At 41.3% G+C, this 20,836-nt stretch overlaps 1 protein-coding gene across 1 annotated transcript in view; it reads right to left on the reverse strand.

Moving 5' to 3' along the window:
* The window catches only part of TTLL3 (tubulin tyrosine ligase like 3), a 40,291-nt gene that overhangs the window by 16,811 nt on the left and 2,644 nt on the right, over positions 1-20,836 (reverse strand). Inside the window, exons 3-9 of the mRNA XM_025164876.2 lie at positions 17,998-18,109; positions 17,820-17,915; positions 16,983-17,153; positions 6,262-6,328; positions 3,997-4,110; positions 1,719-1,831; positions 1,391-1,565 (exon numbers count right to left, since the gene is read on the reverse strand). Of these exons, the coding sequence (XP_025020644.1) occupies positions 1,391-1,565; positions 1,719-1,831; positions 3,997-4,110; positions 6,262-6,328; positions 16,983-17,153; positions 17,820-17,915; positions 17,998-18,109 (848 nt within the window). The remainder of the gene's footprint in view (positions 1-1,390; positions 1,566-1,718; positions 1,832-3,996; positions 4,111-6,261; positions 6,329-16,982; positions 17,154-17,819; positions 17,916-17,997; positions 18,110-20,836) is intronic.

A 20,836-nucleotide genomic window follows, 5' to 3' on the forward strand; every position in this document is an offset into this window, starting at 1 on the left:
GCTTGGTTTTTTGCTTGCAGACATTTCATTATAAACTATCAGACTAGGAGTGGCGTTTTACTTGTTTTAATTTTTTTTGTTCAACAACCATTGAAATCAGTGAATAAGAAGGGGTACAGAAATATCTGAAATAAAATATTTCAAAATCTCCAAGATTTTATAAAAGGTTATAGGTGTGAACTAAGACTTCTGTCAGCAGAACGGAGTCATTCCTTTCCCGTTGTACAGCCTCACGTATTTCCACAGATCCTCTTTCAGAGGGTTACAAAATCCTCTGGGATCAATTTGAGAATACGGGGAGATGCAAAGAGGACCAGAAAGTACCATTATACAACTAGAAGGATTTCCTTCAAAATCTGGCCATTCAACATCAGCAATGGTGGCTCTCGGTAGCACATGCCAGCTGCTGTCAGTGGGTCTGGTACCAACGCTTATGAACAATGTAGTTTAAATACAAAACATACTGAGTGATGGGGCTGCTCTGTAGAACAGTTTCAGTCTGTATACAAATACCTTTCATACCACTATAAGCAAAGGCCCAGGATTAGCACCATGCTTCAGATTCATTCAAAAAAGTTGTTTCAAAGCATGTAGCACCTGCCTACAAATGCTTAAAGCAGCTTCATCTTTCCCCAAAATTATTGGCTTCCACTGCACAATCCTAGGAAAATATGTGGCTGCTTTAAAGAAGTGCAGACAGCGGCACTCTTATGCTTTCCCATGTTCTGAAGTACCTACAGTATGTGGAATTGAATCTGAAGGGCTGCGCAGCCCAAATCAATACTGACTGAATAAAACAGACCTGAATAAAACAGACCTTCCCTGACCTGGAGCCCTTCAAATGCATTAGATCAGTGTTGTCCAAACTTGGCCACTTTAAGATGAGTGGACTTCAACTCCCAGAATTCCCCAGCCAGCATGGCTGGCTGGGGAATTCTGGGAGTTGAAGTCCACTTACCTTAAAGTGGCCAAGTTTGGACAACACTGCATTAGATGATAAGTTGCATTATCTATTACCACTGGTCATGATGACTGGGACTAATACAAAACAAAAACCAAAATATCTGGAGGGCTCTAAATTTGGAGAAAACTGAGATAATGTCCATATTAAAAAAAATGATTGTGCTTCTTTTCTATTATTTGGGGAATGTGTTTCCAGAATAATATGGGTTACCTGCAGCAGTAATATTACTGCGAACAGTGTGCTAGTGGACCTTGTTGGCAATTCTGGCTTTGCCCAAGGCTCCTTTGGAAGAATACCAATTATGAATTGTATCTTCCTTCTATCAAAAAAGCAGTTGTATATTTAAGACTGCAGAGAGAATAATAAGCTTATACAGTGGTTAAAAAAAGAAAAGGGAGCAATGGTTGAGGCTCCCAAGGGACTTACCATCTTCAGGCGTATCACTGTCATCACCATCTTCATCAGCTTCTCCATCAGGGAAACGTTCCCGCTTAGTAACAACTTTAGGCATCTTTGGGAACTTCCTCTCCACCCAACCTCTGACAAGCAGTCGTCTTCGGATGATGGGGTAAGGACCGTGTACCATAAAGATCTTCCTTTGCTATGAGTCAGTAGGAGAATTAGAAGATTAGCTACTCTGCACTGCAGGAGGGAGGACTGACTGGATCTTAGTGGCAACATTCCAGAACAAAGGAAAGGAAGAAAACCTGGACAAAAGCTGAGATAGGGAGGCAGATTCAGCCAACAGCATTACCTTGATGGCTCTCTCCACATATTGTCTGGCTTGCTTGAGGCGATCTGGATTGAAAGAAAAGTTGACATGGATGCTGCGTTGAGTGCGCCCATCTATCAATGAGGGTACATATCCTAGGAAGGAAGAAAAGAAACACAATTTCTCTTGTCTGTGTGAAGCGATCTGGATCATTTTGAGCCTGTCGCTCCCAAGGAAGTGAATAGGGCCCTCTGCAGCATTACCAGTGTTAAAGTTCTGGTCATCACCTGTAAAGCCCTACAGGACTCTGGACCTGGTCAGCTAAGGGACCTATTGATTCCATCTCACAAGAGGAAGGTGTCCTGCAACCTGAAGGTAAGGTTCTAGGCACACAGCAACAAATGTTGATTCTTATTTTTCTTGGAGTTTTTGTTTATATTTATGTATTTATCTATCACATTGATATAGCTGCCCATCTCACACAAAGCAACTCTTTGTAGGGGGTAGGCTTTTTTTTTAATACGTTGATATTATTCATTTAGAGCCTTTGGGAATAGGCAGCGTACAAGTAAAACAAGTAAGAAATAAAAAAAAATAAGCCAGTAAAGGAATTAGAACAATTCATGGAGGATCAGACTATCAAAGATTGCTAATTGGTTATATTGTAGGAGGAGAACCATGTTAGTCTATGATAGCCACAAATCAGAAGTCTCTTAGCACTTTTTCAGACTAACAAGTATAACTAAAAGGCATAAGCTTTCATGAGCTATAGCTCACTTCATCAGATGACAATGCCCAATGGCACCGCTCTTTGGTACTAGGTAGCTGTCTCATCCTTGCATACAACCAACCACCCAACCTGAAACAGATTCTCACAAGCAACAAGAAACAATAGGACAATTGCATGATGTTAACATGCAAACCAGACTCTGCAACACACCCAGATATCTATTTTGCCCTCCCATTTACACCAACAGCACCAGCACAGGCCCCCAAACTTCACACACAGGATTAGAGGTGCCTTCACGTGCTCTTCCTCTAACTTGATATAGGCCATCATCGGCCAGCAATGTCTCTCCAGATTTTACATAGGGCAAACAGGCAAACTTTGTCCCAAAGGCCAAAAACCTCAGGATCAAAACAAGGACAATGTAATCTAAGAGCATTTCAGCCTTACAGGACACTGTATCATAGATCTTAAAGTATCCATTTTGGAAAAAAGAAGCATTACTAGCACAATTGAACAAGAGATTGCTGAACTCAGATATATCAAAAGGTTTCAGGCTATTTCAGAAGGGTCTCAACAAACATAATGGATCTTTAACACATTAGAGTTGTTAATTGATAACATACAGGTAATCCTGAGTTAACAACAGTAATTGGGACCGGGAACTCCATCGCTAAGCGACACGGTCGTAAAACATGATGTCACGTAACCACACTGACTTACGACAGCAGTTCCAGCCGTTCCAGTTGAAGTTGTTAAGCGAATCCCACACAGTTGTTAGGCACAAAGTCATGTGATCGCCATTTGCAACCTCCTGCCAGCTTCCCCATTGACTTTGCTTGTCGGAAGCCAGCAGGGAAGGTCACAAATGGCAATCATGTGACTGTGGGATGCTGCAACCATTGTAATTGTAAGTTGGTTGCCAAGCACCTGAATCGCGATCATGTGACCACAGGGATGCTACGATGGCCACAGCTACAAGGACCCGTTGTAAGTCTCCTCATTCAGTGCAGTCATAACTTTGAATGGTCACTGAACGAATGGTTGTTAACCAAGGACAACCTGTACTTGTAATCTGTCTCACATGTAATCAGTATCTGTGTAATCATCTTGTCTTCCACCTCATCCTGATCAGTTTAGCCTATTCTATACATTTGATGAAATGAACTATAGCTCATGAAAGCTAATATTTTTAACAAACTTTGAGAGCCTAAAAAGAAGCTACCAGACCCCAAGTCGTTATATATTACCCCCAAGATCAAAAGCAACATGCCTCTGACAACCAGCTGCTGTGAAAAACAGGCAGAAGCTCATGTTTTCAGTCACCATCTGATGGAAAAACAGAACGCGGGGATAGGCAGCTCATGGATTTAATTCAGCAGAATTCTTCTGATGTTCTTAACAAGAATGTGTTGGTTGATGTAAATGAAGAACGTCATGAAACCTTAGAGGTTTTTCTAAGAAGTGAGGAGGGCACCAGCTGCTAATATCTTTGGCTTCTTCATAACACAGGCATTATTATTTAATGGAGTATCTACTTGTAGTTTGCATTGTTCACAATACATAGGATCTGGCAGTATCCCGGCCACTTACCTTCTGGCCTGTTTCTGTTAGTATGTGACGCAGTAGATGACTGGTGACCATTGGGAAGCAGGCGCATACATTCGACACTGGAGGGCTCGTCTCCATCCGGCTTCAATCTATTACCTGAACTCATTTAGATAAAGATTTTTTTTGTAAAGGCAAATGTTTAAATGGAACAAAGAATGTTTCTACTGCAACATACAAAAAGGAATGGCCTGAGCACGTCCACCTCCTGTTGTAGTTAAAATGTAGAACCAAAACGTAGATATCCCAAAGGATCTTTGTTACTGTTGTAAAACAAACAAGTCCCTGGCTTTTTGGGTCCTAAAATAAAAAAAAATCCCCCACAGGCTCTCACCCCATCTTGATGGTATCCCATAGACAATGCCCTCATTCTAATGGGCACCTAGCTGAGAGCGGGAATATAAAAGAGCCCATTGAGCCAAACAGTGATCCCTCCATCTGTGTGAGCAAAATAATATGTAACAATAAAAGAAGTAACCCTTAATTTCTACTTCTGTAACAGAATCCAATATCTGCTCTTCCAAATAGATTACTTCATTGGACTTTATTAAGGCTCCTACGCAACCAAGGTGGTCATTTTCTCTAGTGCTGATGCACCTAAAATTACAAGAAATGTCTATGTGTGGCATATTCTGATTTTAGATAAAAGGGTATTTTAAAGGTAATATTCTATCAAGGGTCCCAGTCAGAAAGAAGCCTGATATTCTTCAGGTCAGGCCCTATTTGACCCCTGTCAAATGTTTTGGGCTTCCTCCACTAGATTGTGCCAAGTCTCAGAAGAAAACATGATGCCATTGATGCTACAGTCATGCTCTCTAATCTAATAGTTTAGAGCTCTGGCCCAGGAATTGCAACAGATATAGTGAAAATCTGTTGGATGTAACAGACCAAATTTGCATTCAGATGTCACCCAGAAATTATGAACCAGTGCATTATTTTTAAAGTCTGTCCAGATAATTTACACAATTTACACTATTTGCATAATGGCATAACAAATGTTTTTATGTTATTCACCTCAATTTATGCCACTTTATAATGATGATGACTGATGATGTAAAAACATCAATTATAACTCTTATGACATAAATTATGTCAATTACAAACATGTGAAGGGGCGTTTGAGTTTAAAAGACACCCTCCCCTCCAAATGGTCTGTTAAATTGAGATTCTATTGTATCTTCTGTTTTACCAAAAGGTATCATTTTTTTCAATGCAGATTGAAAAAATGCCTCTTCTTTGAATGCCTCTTCTTTGGACCTTCGCAATTATGGAAACATACGTCTGTCCCCTTAAGCAGAGATGTATTAAGCCTTTGCAAATCTTCTCCATATAAATAATCTTAATGGGTCAAACCAAAAGGGTCCTTAAGTTTTACTAATCATTTGTAAAGTAATTTTAGGATGTGAAGTTCTGCACTGGGGTTTTTCAGCCATTCTTTCTAATTACCCCAAGGTTGAGCAGTCTTCTAAAGAAGTACCCGTGCCACTGAAGTTGTTACACATGGCAGGGGAGTTACATACAGCGCTGGTTTCTTGCAGGACCACCTCCCCTGAGAACATCTGCCAACCCTACATGCTCCCATAGGGAGGGCATGCTCCAGGTTCCCTCTTTTAAACCTTGCCATCTCACGGGACCTGGGACTTTTCGGTGGCTGCCCTTGTGCTCTGGAAAAATCCCCACCCCGCCAATTACAACAGGCCCCCAACTCTGCTTGCTTTCAGAAAAGCCATTGAGAGCATTCCTCGGGTGTTCAGGTCCAGTGGAGCGGAGTCCTCTTTTGATTGCTTAATTATTGTGTTTGGATACCACTTTGTATTTTATATATGGGGTAAGTTTTTTAATGTCATGTGGTTTGGGGGATTTTTGGGTTTATTGTTTGCTTTTTGCTGTATGCTACCTAGAGTCACATTGTTTGAGTTGGGCTACCCTATAAATGCAATATTGCTTGTACATGGAAGGAAGCTTTAAAGCTGAACCCTGGCTCATGATCTTATCCCATTCACTTAAAACTCCATGCAGGGAGATCTATGCAAAAATACAAAACAATGGCCATAATCACATTTTTTTCTTAGTGTTAGATACAGGCTCATGGAATTTGAGCTCAACCAATTCCACAGGGTTATTGTGGGAAAAAATGAAAGGATATTCACAAGTAGGCTGCTTCAAGCTGCATGAGAAAAAGCAAGACAGAAATCTAATAAATAAATACATAAATGAATAATGTTTAGTTTGGAGGAGCTGCCGTCTTACCTCCTCTTCCAAACCTTTTGCTCCCTTCTGTGTCATTATATCCTTCTCCTTTACACTTCAGGCCTGCCTGCAAGAAACCAAATTTATATATTTATATTTTATCCAATCCACCCAATAAGCAAAGTTCCCCGGGGCGACTGGAAAACTATTTAAAACATTAAAAATGTCTAAAAAGTTTTTTTTAATCTCAAAATATGTAACATTGAAAGCAGTCAAATACAATGAACAAATAGCACAGAAAAGATATAAATGAAATAAAATAAAATTCACTATTCCAGTATAGAATAGACATTTAACATCAAACAGGGTACAAAATGACAGAAATGTCCATGAGGAGCAGAATATCTCTGTCTGGTTTTGAAAAATGTTATAATGGGGACCCCAATTGTGGGTCCCTTGAGGGAATATTCCATAAGTGGGGCCTCTCCTTACAGCCACCAACCTCACTTTGGTTTGCAAGAAAACTCAGAAAAAAACATCAAAAATGACTGCAGAACCCAGACAGGTACATAAGAGAGAAGACGTTCATTGAGGCAGGCTGGACTCACATCGTTTAAGAATTAAAACCTTGAATTGGACCTGAAAATCAACTGGCAGCCATTAGAACTGATGTTGTATCTGCCATTTCCTATTAGTAATCTTAGAGTTCTACTTTGGGTGAACTGAAATTTCCAAACTGCCTTCAAAATTGTTTCATATACAATATATTGCAATAATCCAGACAAGAAGTTAGCAGAGCATGTTTACTTGATGCTAATTCTTCCATGCCCCAAAAGGGTCATAGCTAGGGTAACAGACTAAACAGATAGAAGGAACTTCTAACCACCAAGCTACCTATGGGCCCAATGATAGCAATGTATTCAGGAGCACTTCCAACAGTGTACCTGCTCTTCCAGTGGACTGCTATCCAGTGGGTAAATGGGCTTTCCCCAACAGTACTTGTTTTATTTAACTTCAGTATATATTGGCACTCATCCAGTGTCTCACTGTGCTTAGATATTGATTTAAACATTCACTGCCTCAGTTCCATGAACTCCTGAGCTGCATCAGACAGAAATAGCATGCATACTGAATACTCCTACAATGACCAGCCTGGGGTCTTCAACACCAAATCTGAGTTCATACCTGTCAGCTCAGGTAGGGAGTCTGTTGGGCAATGGGGTGAATGGTAAATCAGCATAATCACTAATCTGTCCTGAAGGCCCAATACCAAGTACTGTCAATTCAGAACTATCACTCATGTAGACCGGAAGTCTGAAGACAGGAATGGAATTCATAGCAACTCCCCAAGGAAACAGGGGAAGCTAAGAAACGTTTGGTTGTAGAGTTCAAAAAGAGGAAGAACAAGGAAGAATACAGATAAGCAAAGAGGTAAAAATACTGAAGGACTCTGTCTGAAGAGCTAATTTCCTGAACAGCTGCTGATTGCAAGAGGGGGTGCACTGAAAACCTCTAATTGTCCATTGTGGATGACTGAGCGACAACTTCCTTCTGAGCCAGCAGAGGCTGCTCCAAAAGACTATACAAGGTATATAAGACAACTAGCTTCCAAGCTCCACTAAGTTCTGTTTCACATTGCCATATAAAGTACAATTCCCATTGTTCGGGTACAGAGAAGAACCCTCAAGGGCAGTCCCCTTATTAAGTCCTTATCCCACTGGCATATATTTCTTCTTCCTTCCAACCTGTTAACATTGGGAAGGCAGCTGCCATCAATCACTGAGAATACAGGGAAAGAGTTTGGAAATTGAATCTGGTGGGCAAATTTAACATGGAGTCCCTAACCATTTTCTCTTTGTGGGTATTCAGCTCACCTGGATAGCAAACAAGTAAAATTAAAAAGGCTTTCTGCTAGTGATAACTGAAAAAACAAAAGTTAAGGTAACAGGTAAGGCTACAATTATAAATTCCAACATTTGAGGTATATTTGTGTTCCTGGCTAACTGGAAACCTGGCTGCAACAGCAAGCTTGTAGCAGTGCTGGAAGAAAAAATAAAGACTGGAGCAGTGAACAGCAATATCTAGTCACAAGAGGGGATGAAAATGTATTAGACTACAAGAGGCACTATAATAGGAATTGTCAGAGGAAACAGACTTCATAAAGAAGAAAATCTAGCAAAAGAAAAAGAGTAACGGGGATAACAATGACAAACATAAACAAGATGCAAAAGATCTTCTGCACCTCTGAAATTAGAGCAGCTTTTATGCCTTTGCAGAAGGAATAAGTTTGAAGCCTTCAAATGGAAAAAAGAGAAACTGCTGAACAAGAAAAAACAGGTGGTCCTTGAAGAGTAGAGGAGATGCAGCTGTGCCATACAAAGAGATAAAGAGAAGAATCATTGTACCTATTAAATCACTATTACGAAAAACAAATATGTGCTGACTGAACCCATGAGTTCATGATGTTTGCTGTCTGCAAGAAGCATGGATTAGAGTGTTGTTAGTAGTAAACCGAAAGCCAGCTGTTCTCACTCAACTTCAAGGTTTCAAAACACCACACAAAGAGTCTGTCCCTTTGCAGAAGAAAAACTATGTATGAAACTACATGGTCACAGGCAAACAGCATGATATCAGGCTAGTCCATTACCAAAACAAGAAACAGATGGAAACCATATATCCCACCCAAAAAAGAGGGGCTTTTCACCCATTAACTATGCAGGCAGGAAAAAGAAGTAAAAAAAAACCCCAATAACCCTGAACCTTGATTTCACTATCAATAGGACTTGCATTTAATACACAGCAGTTGCTAGAATTCTTTCATAATGGCTTCATTTGTTTTTCTGCAATAAATTTACTTATCAGAGCTTTTGTGTCCTTGGAACTTTATTCTTGCAGTTTCTTGTCTAGCCAGACAAATGTAGTTGGACATTATGGCACTGAACTACTACGGGTATATACAAACTATTTGCACCTTTAGTCTGCCAGCAGGCAATCAAGTTGTTTTGCTTGGCTTCATTCTTGTTTGCATTAGATATTATCTAACCAAACTATGAGTCTTCTGCTGAATGGCAGTCTAGAAGATTGGTCTGACCATGGGCTGTGATTTACTGTCACTTCCTAGTTGGGAGAAAGTGACAGATATGACAGAACAAATTCCAAAACTGCCATGAGCCATTATAATTGCATCACCATGCAGTTTGCAGACACAAAAATGGTACTCTCAGTCTCCTTCCAGATTATAGAATAGGACTAACAAGGAAAAGAAGAAGAATATAGGTAAACACCTGGCTTTGGAAATGTTGTCAACAGATGGCAAGCATCACACCAGGCTTGGCTATAAATCTCAGTTCTCCACTTAACCCCCTTTTCAGGAATTGGCTGAAAGCCTCTCAGATAATGACTTGGCTAGATGTATCTCTTCATTAGCAGACAAAAATGAGGTCATATATACACAGAAGATCTGCTTGCTGCAGTACACAAAAATCAAAGCCTATATAAGCCTATGCTCCAGGGCTTAAAGCATTAGAAATCCTGTCTTTCCAATGGATACTTGGGTGTCCTCTAGATGTCTACAGAAGGCATCTGATAACAGTTCTTTCTAGCCTGGGAATTTCTCATGCTTGTCTCACCAACTTCATTCCTTACAACCAGGGAGATTTAGTTTCTGGGACCACGATCTAAGTTATCTGGATGATGGATTGCTGATGCACAATGGGTTGAACCCACATGTGGTCTGGTAAAAATATGTCTGGCCAAATATGTACAGAACCTATTTCAAGAGGGCTTTAAACTGAATCTTGTGAGGGTTGAAGGTAAAAAACCAGAAAGAAACATCAAAGATAAAGTCTAATGCACTGTAGAAGGGAATAAGAATGTTGCTGTTACGAAACATTAACCACTCAATGAAAAATCAGAAAGAATATTGGAACATAAAGTTCATGGCCATTTTTTAATACACTAATGCCTAGATTACGGCAAATAAATAAGATGAGATTGAATTCCTGGTACAAAAAGACACATATGACTCACAGATATAACTGTGACCTGTTGGGATGACTCTCGTGTTTGGCACATAGCAACTGAAGTGTACGATGTTCAAAAGGAACAAAAACAATGGAAAAAGTGGAGGAGTTCCACTAATATGCTAAAAGTATCCAAGCCCACACAGAAATTTAAATGAATATGCCGATACTGCAGACAGGATATGATTAAAATAAATAGAAGACTGAATGAAAGCAATATTACTGTTGCTATCTACTAATGCCCATTCAATCAATAAGAAGGTATGGAATCAAACTGCAGTTCTTTAAAAGAGCATTAAGTAATAGCAATGGAACTCAAATAATGGATTTAACTGATAGGAAAGTGAATTCTGGTTGAGTGTTAGGAAAACATTTGTAACTGTAAGAGCAGCTTGATAGTAGAACTAATTAATGAAAGAGGTAGTGAACTCTTCTTCGCTAGATGTTTTCAAGCAGAAGTACCACCATCTGTCATAGATGCTTTAATTTAGAATCCGGCACAGAATACAGGGTAAAACGTGATGGCCTAAATGATGCCTTCAACTCATGACACCGCAATGCTATAATTGTAATATTTTGCATACACTATTTTCTCAATTCACCTGCATATTCTAGGTGCCAGATCCACCGTCTGTACAGCAACTCACAATTACCAGGTACGTCAGTCATGGCGCACTGCACAGCCACCTGGAAAGGACAAGCAACAGCTCACCATTACAATGTGCTGTCTAATTTCCCCACATCACTACCCTATATATCATTTAGGTCAGAGCAAATGTGCATTGCAATTGAGGCAGCTACCCGCTTCCTGTGCATGTGTGCGCCTTTGAGTCAGCTTTTGACTCCTGGTGACTGCCTGGACTAGTCCCTGTGGTTTTTGGCAAGGTTTTTCGGAAGTGGTTTGCCCTTGCCTCCTCCTTCTTCCTAGGGCTGAGAGAGGGACTGGCCCAAGGTCACCCAGCTGGCATGGTGCCTAAGGCAAGACTAGAACTCACAGTCTCCCAGTTTCTAGCCTGATGCCTTCACCATTACACCAAATGGCTCCACTTCCTATTACAAGGTGGTGAACCAGTGTTCCACAAAAGAATATTTTTGAAAAAGCCTTGTCACAAGCAAGAAACTTCTAGATCCAAAGGTATTTAGATTATCCCTGCAGAGAATATGGAGGGGTCTGTTTGGCTGCCATTGTGGTGCAGTGGTTAGAGTGTTAGACTGGGACCAGGTAAATCCAGATTCAGGCTTCCAACTGACCACAGAACCCCAATGGGTGGCTTTGAGGCAATCACCGCCTCTCATGGCCTTACAGGGTTATTGTGAGCAAAACTGAGGTGCCATTCTCATCTACACCACCTTGAACGCGTAAAAAGAATAGACTCATATAAGAAATAAACAATCACACCAACAGCCATTGGCAGACGGTCAGAAGCTTTGCGCCAGTGCTACAACTGAGCTAATCATATCTGCGATAGGGTTATTTTTTTAACAGACTAATACGGCATTTTTTCAGGATTTTTCCTTTGCTGCAGAGTAATCCCAGTTGCCACAGTGACTGCAGGAGAGTCGAGGAGAGTTTCCAAATCAATTTGAACCTCACACCAACAACCTTCTTTTAGAAATGAAGCACTCTTTAATTGCCCCAACGGGCACACCTACCTGTGTCCTGCACTTCCTCATGCCAATACCCCCCCGCCCCCTATCCAACCACTTTCTCCCCTCCAAAACTATAGCTGGGAATTTTACCCACCGCCCACTACCTAAACTATACCCATAAAAATGAGGCACCACATTCCTGCTGAAGCCCCATTCCACTTGCACATAAAGGCAGGGCTTTGAACCAGGATTCAAGCCCCAAACATTTGCATTTATGACAGAGGAAAAGAGCGTCTCTGAGCATGTCCAAAGGCCACTTCTCTCGCCAGGCAGCCCCCAAAGGGGACAGGGAGGGGAAGGAGGAGATAGGCTTCTAGCGCAGGCTGGGACCTTCTGCCTTTGCAAAATTGCCACGACACTCCACCCCGGGGCCTTAGCCAGCGCCGCGCGCCCGGTTCCCCTCCCACGCCCTCCTCCCAAGGCTGGACATCCGCAATACGAACCGGGACGGGACTCCGAGGCTGAATCTCCCTTTCCCGCCGACGCGGGCCCGGGCAGCTCCTTCTCCACAGACGACTCCCAGGCGGCTGTTTGGAGTTTCTATGGAAACTGGAGCGCCGGGGTAGATGCCGCCGGGCGGGGAGGCTTGCTTTACCCTTTCCCCATTTTGCTTTATTTCATTTTTTTAACTGCATTTGGGCAGAACGGGTCATGCATTCCGGTGCACCAGAAAGGCATCGCGGTGAACGAAGCGGGCGGAGGAGAAAGCACATTTCGTGACTAGGGAGCTCTGAAACAGACCCCGAAAAAATGCCCCTCTTTTGACACCGCTTAGGAAGCGCGGGGAAGCCCCTTTTATGGGTCCCACATTCTCGCACGCAGACACTTCCCGCCTCCTGCTCTTTCATGCAGTGCTGTATTGGGGCTGAGTGCGTGGAAAGGAAAGTTGGGGAGCAGGCCCGCTCCGGGTCACCGCAGGCCTGGAGAGCCGGCGATGCGAGGACGCTCGAGGACAGCCGGGTGCGCCGTGGGGGAGAAGCGCGTGGAGGAAGCGAAACCCGCGGGACGCGTCCCAGGGTGTGGGAGCAGAGAACGAAGGGAAACGGTGGCTGGGTGGGCTTGGCTTCGTGTGCTCAGGGAACCTCCGGTTGAGCAGCTATGAAAACCACATCGCGTAGTTGCATCTGCTCTTAAACAGAGGCAGAGACCCTAACAATCTATGATGGAAGCATCGCCCACCCTAGCCGAGGGCCAGCTAGGAAAAGAGCCTTCTCATTACAGTGTAATGCACTCCATTACAGAAGACCTTAGCCCAAGAGGTTCACCCCCACCACCCCGTGTGTTGTGTGTGTGTGTACAGGTTATTGAAAAGCAGACTTTATGGAACTTTTCACACTAACCTAGTTTCTTTGCTGATTGGATGGCGCTGTAAATAGTTCTCTTGCATCAAGGGGTTAGTATTTTAATACATTAAAATACAAAAAAAGAGCACGCTGGCATTTCCCTAGTGTGGCTTAGGCTGTCACCCTGCTAGCTTGGATGAATCATTTCACGTTTGTCTTGAACTGTGGGCAAAGCTAGGCGGGGCCAAAAGGATATTGAACTTTGGATTCAGCACGGGCAACCCTACTTCGGGTTGAGCATGTATGACGCTCAGGTGGGGCCCTGTGAGAATGTTTATGGCTCATTAGAAAATAAGCCCCCTAAGCTTGAGGCCTACCTTGTAAGAGGATGAATGGTATCGTTGAGTCAACTGCATGGAACTTGCAGAGTGTTCAGGATGTCTCAGCTATGACATCAGAGGACACCAGAACCATTTCATGGGCCAAACTTCTATTTCATTCTCCTGTGCCTTTGCTTCCCACATCCCTCATCCAAGACTGTGAGAAGGAGATGTCTGCTACTTTTATTCCAAAGACAGGAATAATGCCTGTTTTGTTACTATTTTCCATGGATTTATAGAAGAGGTTGTACTGCTAGAGTTGGGCATTGTTATGGATGAGACCTACTGAGACAAAAAGACCCAGCTCAGTAAGCTGCGAATACTTCAGCAGCAGTGAGGTGTTACATTCAGCCAGGCAACCAGTAAGATTGCAAGAAGCATGAGGTAAGAGGGTTCATATGTAATACTAGCGGCTACAAGATGCAAATATGACATTTAATGATCTAGAGGGAGTAGACAACCAGTGATTGTATAAATGTTGCTGGCAGTCCCTAGAATTCCTCGCAATCAGCCATGCCTGCTAGGAAGGCATGTGGGAGTTTGGAGTACATTTCCCCTTCCTGATTTAGATTTCTGTCTTAGGAGGTGGAAAAGAAAACACACACACACACACATAGTATGTGTGCATGAATTTTGCCAGCAGGGCATCAGATCAAAACCACCCTCACCTTTTTACTGACTATAGTATATCTCAGTCTCTAAACCGCGACAGCAGTTGAACTGAGGAATTATCAAGGCTGCTTTTTATGTAAAGAAAGGGAACAGTATAAACCCATCATTTTATAATCTGTCAAGACAGCAGAGGCCTTTGGGTGGGGGACAGTGTTGGAGAGAAAAGTTCAGAGTAAGAGTTTGTTGATTTTTATTTGTATCTTTTTTCTTCAAGAACGAGGTAAAGAAGGGATCAGCTACCTGCTATTCAGAACTTCGCTAGTGACTTAAGGCAGTTATTTCATTGTTTAAAAACTTTAAAATACAAGGAGTGCCTTGATCTTATTCAGATAAAAGGTGTCATGCTATTAAAATCATACCTTCAAGTGCCACTGCAAGCCAGTAGGAAGAGAAAACAGAACTGTAAACTCCCTGTTTCTAAACATTAGGAAAAGGTACAGCAAAGCCTACCTTGTAAAAATAATTCTTATTTCAAAAGTAGGAGCTCAGAGATAATTTCATCTTTCAGAGTATACTGTTTTTTATAGGAATTTGGGCTGGGTAATACATTAATAATGTATTAACAGTGGGAAAAGTCCATGGAAGTGATTTGCTTTTTTTGAGCAATGCAAAAAGAATAAGCTACAAAAATGCCAGCATAACTTTGTATTGCTCTCTTTGCGGCCTATCTAGTCACTGTGATGCAAACAGGAATTCAACCCGCCCCCACCCGGCAAGATGGAAATATATAAGAAACCCCAGTAAAGCTAGACAAGAATCCTTACTTCAGGAGGCAAAGACAAAAAGGCTTTAATAGGATAAAGTAAGAAAGATACAGCAAGTGCCATAGCAAAAAGAAACAAGAGTTACAGATTCCAGCTCCGTCCCATTCGCCTGACGCGTGGCCTGGCCCAGTCCCCCTACAGTTCCTTCTGGCACAGGTATTGAAGGGAAAACGAAGGGTAGGAACAGGAGGCAGTGCTGTGTTCAGAATGCTCTAATCCCTACTGGAATGGGAAAGATGGACAGGGAAGAGCACCTTCTCCAGTTTATGGAGTGACTTGGCACAAAAGGCTTGCCATTTCCAACACCCACTTTGCCTGCAATCATGACCCCTATACATCACTAGGAAAGTAGATCAAGGTAGTCCTCCAATAATCACCTCTGCACAGAAGGCTCCAAGACTCATTAAATGACAGAAATGTTCCAGTTCTCATTTTTCCTGGTCCCTACATTACAGAAAATGGCAGCTTTTGTCAGCTATTGCAGGCAATCTTCATACACACACCACTGAACTGGAACCTCCCCTAGCAACTTCTGCAGAGGGTTGCTAGAGCAACTCATCCCACCTTCCCCACTAGTACATTCAGGGAGACAAATTACAGCAAGTGATCGTATATTTTTTTAAAAAAAAGAATATCAAGTCAACACAATCTTATACAAGCACAGTTTTGTTCCAAAAATATTAAAAAGCACCCTCCCCTCCCCTCCCTTGGGCACACTGGCGAGAACGGTGTACATTTAGCTGGGGCAGCCCTCGCAGATCTAGCTGCTTCTCATTTCACTCCTGAGCTGTGGCCTCCCTGTAGCCGCAGTAAGGTAGCGGTGCAGAGAGAATGAGAAAGCAAAGCTGTGGATTCCAGCCCTTGGTCTAGAACTGGGGGGGGGAAAAAAGAGAGAAATCAATTAATTCACAACTATATTAATACTACTGATATAATACAAATTAACCAAGGAAAATACCATCAATGTCCTCTCACACACATAAGTACACACAGCATAATCATTGCAATTTTTAGGACAGTATCCTAGAGCAGGGGTTTTCAAACTTTTTCATACTGCAGAACCTGTTTGTTCTAAAAAAAAAAAAAATCCTTGAACCACAATCGACAAAATGGTGGACATGGTGTTTCTTCGTGGGAGAAAAAGCCCTACTCTTTCCACAGTATGTATCAGCCCTTCAGGGTAGAACAGACTAGAAAACCGAAGTCATGCAGGCCAACAGGGTCATGCAAGAACCTTGCAAATCTGAATGTGCTTCTCCCCTCCCTCCCTTCATCTTCATGAGAACTACAGAGGGTCTTGTCTGAGACATTTTCTCAAGTTACAGTTCTGCCGCAGACTCAGGTTCCTTTTATCTGACTGTTGCCTTGATAGCGACTCTTCCTCCTGTTCCTCAAGGTTATTCCTTCTGCCCATTACAGTATGTTAGAAAACTTGCCCTGCATTTCAGTGAATCTCTTCGTCACCTTTAGTTTCTCACAGAACCCCATCAGGTTCTCACAGAGTTTGAAAATAACTATCTTATGAGCAAGATTACAATTTTATAATGGAATAAAATACGCCTCCCATTTTACCGTCCCTCTCCCCTAAGCTTTCGCATTTCCACTGGTGTTCACAGCACCTTGTCACTCATACCACTCGGAGCATAAAATTCTACAAGGACCAATTTGATTCCCACTGGAGCTTTTTCTACAATGAACCACAATGGACTTGTTCTAACTCATTTATATAACACTACTTTTTCACCCTATGTGATAAGCCTTAGAGATAAAGGATTTGAATCTAAGACTCCCATGCTCGCAGACAATATTAGAAAAAAGCCCTTCTTAATTCTAAAGGTTTTAGTAGACCATAACTCCATCTTCCCTCTTAATAATTTGTAATGATAGGTGCACTCTCTCTATTTTTATCTAATAGCCTGAAGTCCTGCCTAATAAATAGCCAAAGGAGATTGGTGAATTCTGACATACTATTTGGGCATCATTTCTATAATCTGTCGAATAAGCCCTTACATTCTTAAGGAACTCCTCTGCCACAATGCGAGCCCTGGCATTGACTGACAGCTTCATTTCACTGATTTCCTTGTCAATTTCTTCCATAAAATGAATGACAAAGTCCACCAGCTTGTGCTTGTACATCTGCTCTGTATGGAAATTTGTGATCAGGAAGCTGATGTCATAGCCCTAAAATAAAAACAACACAGCAAATTATTAACATCAGTGAAGCCAAGACTCAGCCATCATTTCTTCTATTTTGTTGACTACTGATTCAGCGTGGACAAAAATATCTAGCCTCTTTTTGCTAGTTGGGATCTAAAGATCTAATATTTGTGCATAAGAAGTAAGTTCTGCCATATTAATACAGTATTTGAAATCAGTCCATGCTACCTACATAATCAATAAATCCAACAATTGAAAGGAATCAAGAAAATAGACAGATTATTCTAGGTACTGATAAGGGAACATCACCAATTATGCAGATATTTATTTATTTAATTAGTTATATCCTGCCTCAATCCCGTTCTTCCAAGTGTATATAAAAAATAGACATTACCAACAGCTAGCACAAAACCCAGGATATTTGTGTTCACACAATTCATCCACGGTTAAACAGACCAAATCAAACACAACAGTGTTCTAAGAAAGCTATGTTATTTGAATCATCATAAATGATTTTCATTTGTGAAAAGGGATTATTGTTATTGATAAAATATGCCTTAAAGATAAGAGGCACATGGAAATGTTATGTCTGATGGAGAGCTTAACATGTGACATAACCTGCAGATTGGTACAACCATTGCTGTCAACAGAATCACACACATAAGATGGCAATGACTCCAGATTTCCCACCTCAACTGGTTTCCTACGTAAAATGAAGAAGTTTTCTGCTCTCATCATCATGAACCGCATAAATTTGTGACATAGAATTTTCTCAATCTCATCAGCCTGCCAAGGGAAAATAGGAATCCATTAGCATTTTCTCCACAATGAGCTGCAGTGAGCACCTCACCTAACATGCTTGACTTACCTGTTTCACAGCAATGCTAACTCGTACAGAGTTGATAGAACCTTCAATTAAGACTTTCTCTTTCTCATTCCTGCTAATGATCACGGGCTGCAACAGTAGTTCTTTGCTGCTTCTGCAAACCCACAAAGACATTTTTACATCAGAGACTAGGATATACAGAGGCCCATATATTCCATCCTCTGGATCTATTTTAACATGCCATCATAACCTGTCCTCATCCCACTCATTATATTTCCAAATCCACAATCTTGAAACGTGCCTCTCATGATGAAAATGGTTGGAAAGCTGTACTAGGAACCCACAGTGATGCAGGACAATAGCTGATAGACTGCTATATAGAGAAAATGGGCTGTGTGTCGTTTAACACGTTATTTCAGCCACACACAAGACAGCTTTATACCTGGACATCTCCAAATGAACAACAAAATAATCAAATACATACCATCTTACATAGCAACAGGAGAAAAGCTCTATGATGAATTGAAAAACACTCTGGGTGCTGACTGTGGATCAGACCATGAGCAGTGAGAGAAATACACATCAGATGGGAAAAAACTAGAAAAGATCCAATCCCAATGAGAATAACCAAAAACCCATTCCAGAAGAATATAAGATTCAGGCTAGAAACAGATTTAACAACCTGGACCTATGTATAGAGAACATGAAGAATTGTGGGAAGAAGTTAAAATGACTGTAAGTGATGAAGCACGTAAGAAGAGCCAGAAGGAAGCAAAGAAGGCTGGCTATCAAACAAGGCCACAGAAATAGCTATGGAAAGAAAAATGGCAACAGCCAAAGGAGATCTCAGGAAAACCAGAGAATTTAATGCACACTTCCACCAACAGGCAAGGAGAGATAAAGTAGTATATCTGAATTCGGAGTGTAGACAAATAGAAAAAAGTAACAGACCAGGAAGAGCAAAGGATCTGTTTAAGAAAATCTGAGAAATCATTCCAGCCTAATATTAATATTATAAGAAACAAGCATGGAAAGGAGTTAATGATGGATCATAATGTTAAAAAATGGAAATACTATGCAGAATACCTGTGAAAGACCAACTCAGATGAAGTCTTATTTGAGAGAGAAGAAACTGAGGATGAATCACTAGGCCTTGAGGAGGAAGTCAGATGAGCTATAAAACCACTGGCAAAATAGGAAAGCCCCAGGGAATGGGTGAAATCTCCAAGGAGGCTGGCACAGAAATAATAAAGGTCATAACAGCCCTCTGCCAACAAATATGAGAAAAAGCAGCATGGTCCAAAGACTCGAAAAAGCCTATCTATATCCTCATCCTTAAAAAGGAAAATTTAAAGGAATGTTCTAACATGCCAGCAAGATATTGTTGAAAATTCTGCACAAGAGGATAGAGGCCTATATGGAAAGAGAAGTAGCAACTGAATGAGCAGGCTTCAGAAGGAACAGGGGAACACAAGTGTATATAGCTGACATTAAGTGGGTGATGGAAACAGCAAGAGAATATCGGAGCTCTGTTACTGCTTGCAAGATAGAAACAAAATTGCTGTTGCCTTTGAGGCTACCTAATGCAACCACCTGACTGCAGTGCATTAGCCATATTTACATTTTGATATTACAATCTGGTTCACATCTGAGACTGTTTAAATATTTGTCTAGGTTTTTTACTCTCATGACTCAGTTTCTTGAAACTGAACTGCAAGCATTCTCGGCATTCAGGAATTACATGGCTTCCTCTACAATTTCAAATGGGTTGTTAAATCACTTTTCTCTAGCTGCAAGTGACTGCATTCTAAAGTGCAAAGTAATTTACACAGATTTCCAGGGACATCCTATAAGTGCTCCAAAATACAGACATAAACCTTAAAAAATGTTTCAGTTATAGAAAAAAAAACTAAACAAGTTCAACTAAAATGGATGACAAAGTTTTTAATCTATATATAGCAGTATCCCTATAAGACTTGATTAATTAACAAAATTAACAAAATTCTACAGAACACTATTGCAACAGACGTACTGTACAGTTAACCAGATCCCTAAAGTATGTTTAGGAACTACGTCCTAAAAAGACTGAGGAAAATAACAAATCTTGAGAAATAAATTGTGGAATAAAGCTCTCAGGTATTATTAAATCAGGCCATTGGTCCATTCAGCTCAATCCTGTTTCCACTAGCTTCCAGCAGCATTTTGGTTTCTCAGGGAAGGGCTTTTCCCACTGAACTATAGATCTTCTTCACTGTACTCCTTTTCTTAATAGAACTTACAACTAATAGATATGCCTGAGAAGAGGTGCTGCAAGAATTTCTTTGAGGAATAGTCTGCAAGTGAAATCTATGAAGTCTCAGGATGGGACTGGATAGGAGCCAGTACAGAGCAATCACTTTATGCAAATTGGGGTGGGGGGCTAGGGTGGGTTAAAAGGCCTTAAATGATCTTTGAAAGGAAATACAGGAAATACAACAAATGGAAGCAAGATGGACCTAGACAGCAATCTGACCCACCTCAAGACATGTAGCACAGTAAGTCATTTGGGGAGGAAAATGGGGAGATTGAGCTAGTAAAAGAAAATGTTGCTGGGCTGGCAGCACATAAAGCATACAGTACACCACTTCAGATACAACAGCAAAGCAGCAAAATACTCTAGATTTATAACAAGAGGATTTTTTATGTTGTTTGATTCTTTCTAATATTAACCTATTTGTGTCAACTTAAAAACGTAAGAGGATCAAAGGCCTATATAATGCATCATATTACTCCTACTGAGGCCACACTACATGGGAACCCCCAAGCAAAAACTGGGTGCCATAACACTGTCTGGCCTGTGTTCTCTAGCAATTCATATTCTGAACCTGGTCTATGGCCATCA

This window comes from Python bivittatus, unplaced genomic scaffold (assembly GCF_059951505.1).
Source record: "Python bivittatus isolate LINGU-HERP-01145 unplaced genomic scaffold, Pbiv_v1 ctg000080_np1212, whole genome shotgun sequence".
Classification (NCBI taxonomy): domain Eukaryota; kingdom Metazoa; phylum Chordata; class Lepidosauria; order Squamata; family Pythonidae; genus Python; species Python bivittatus.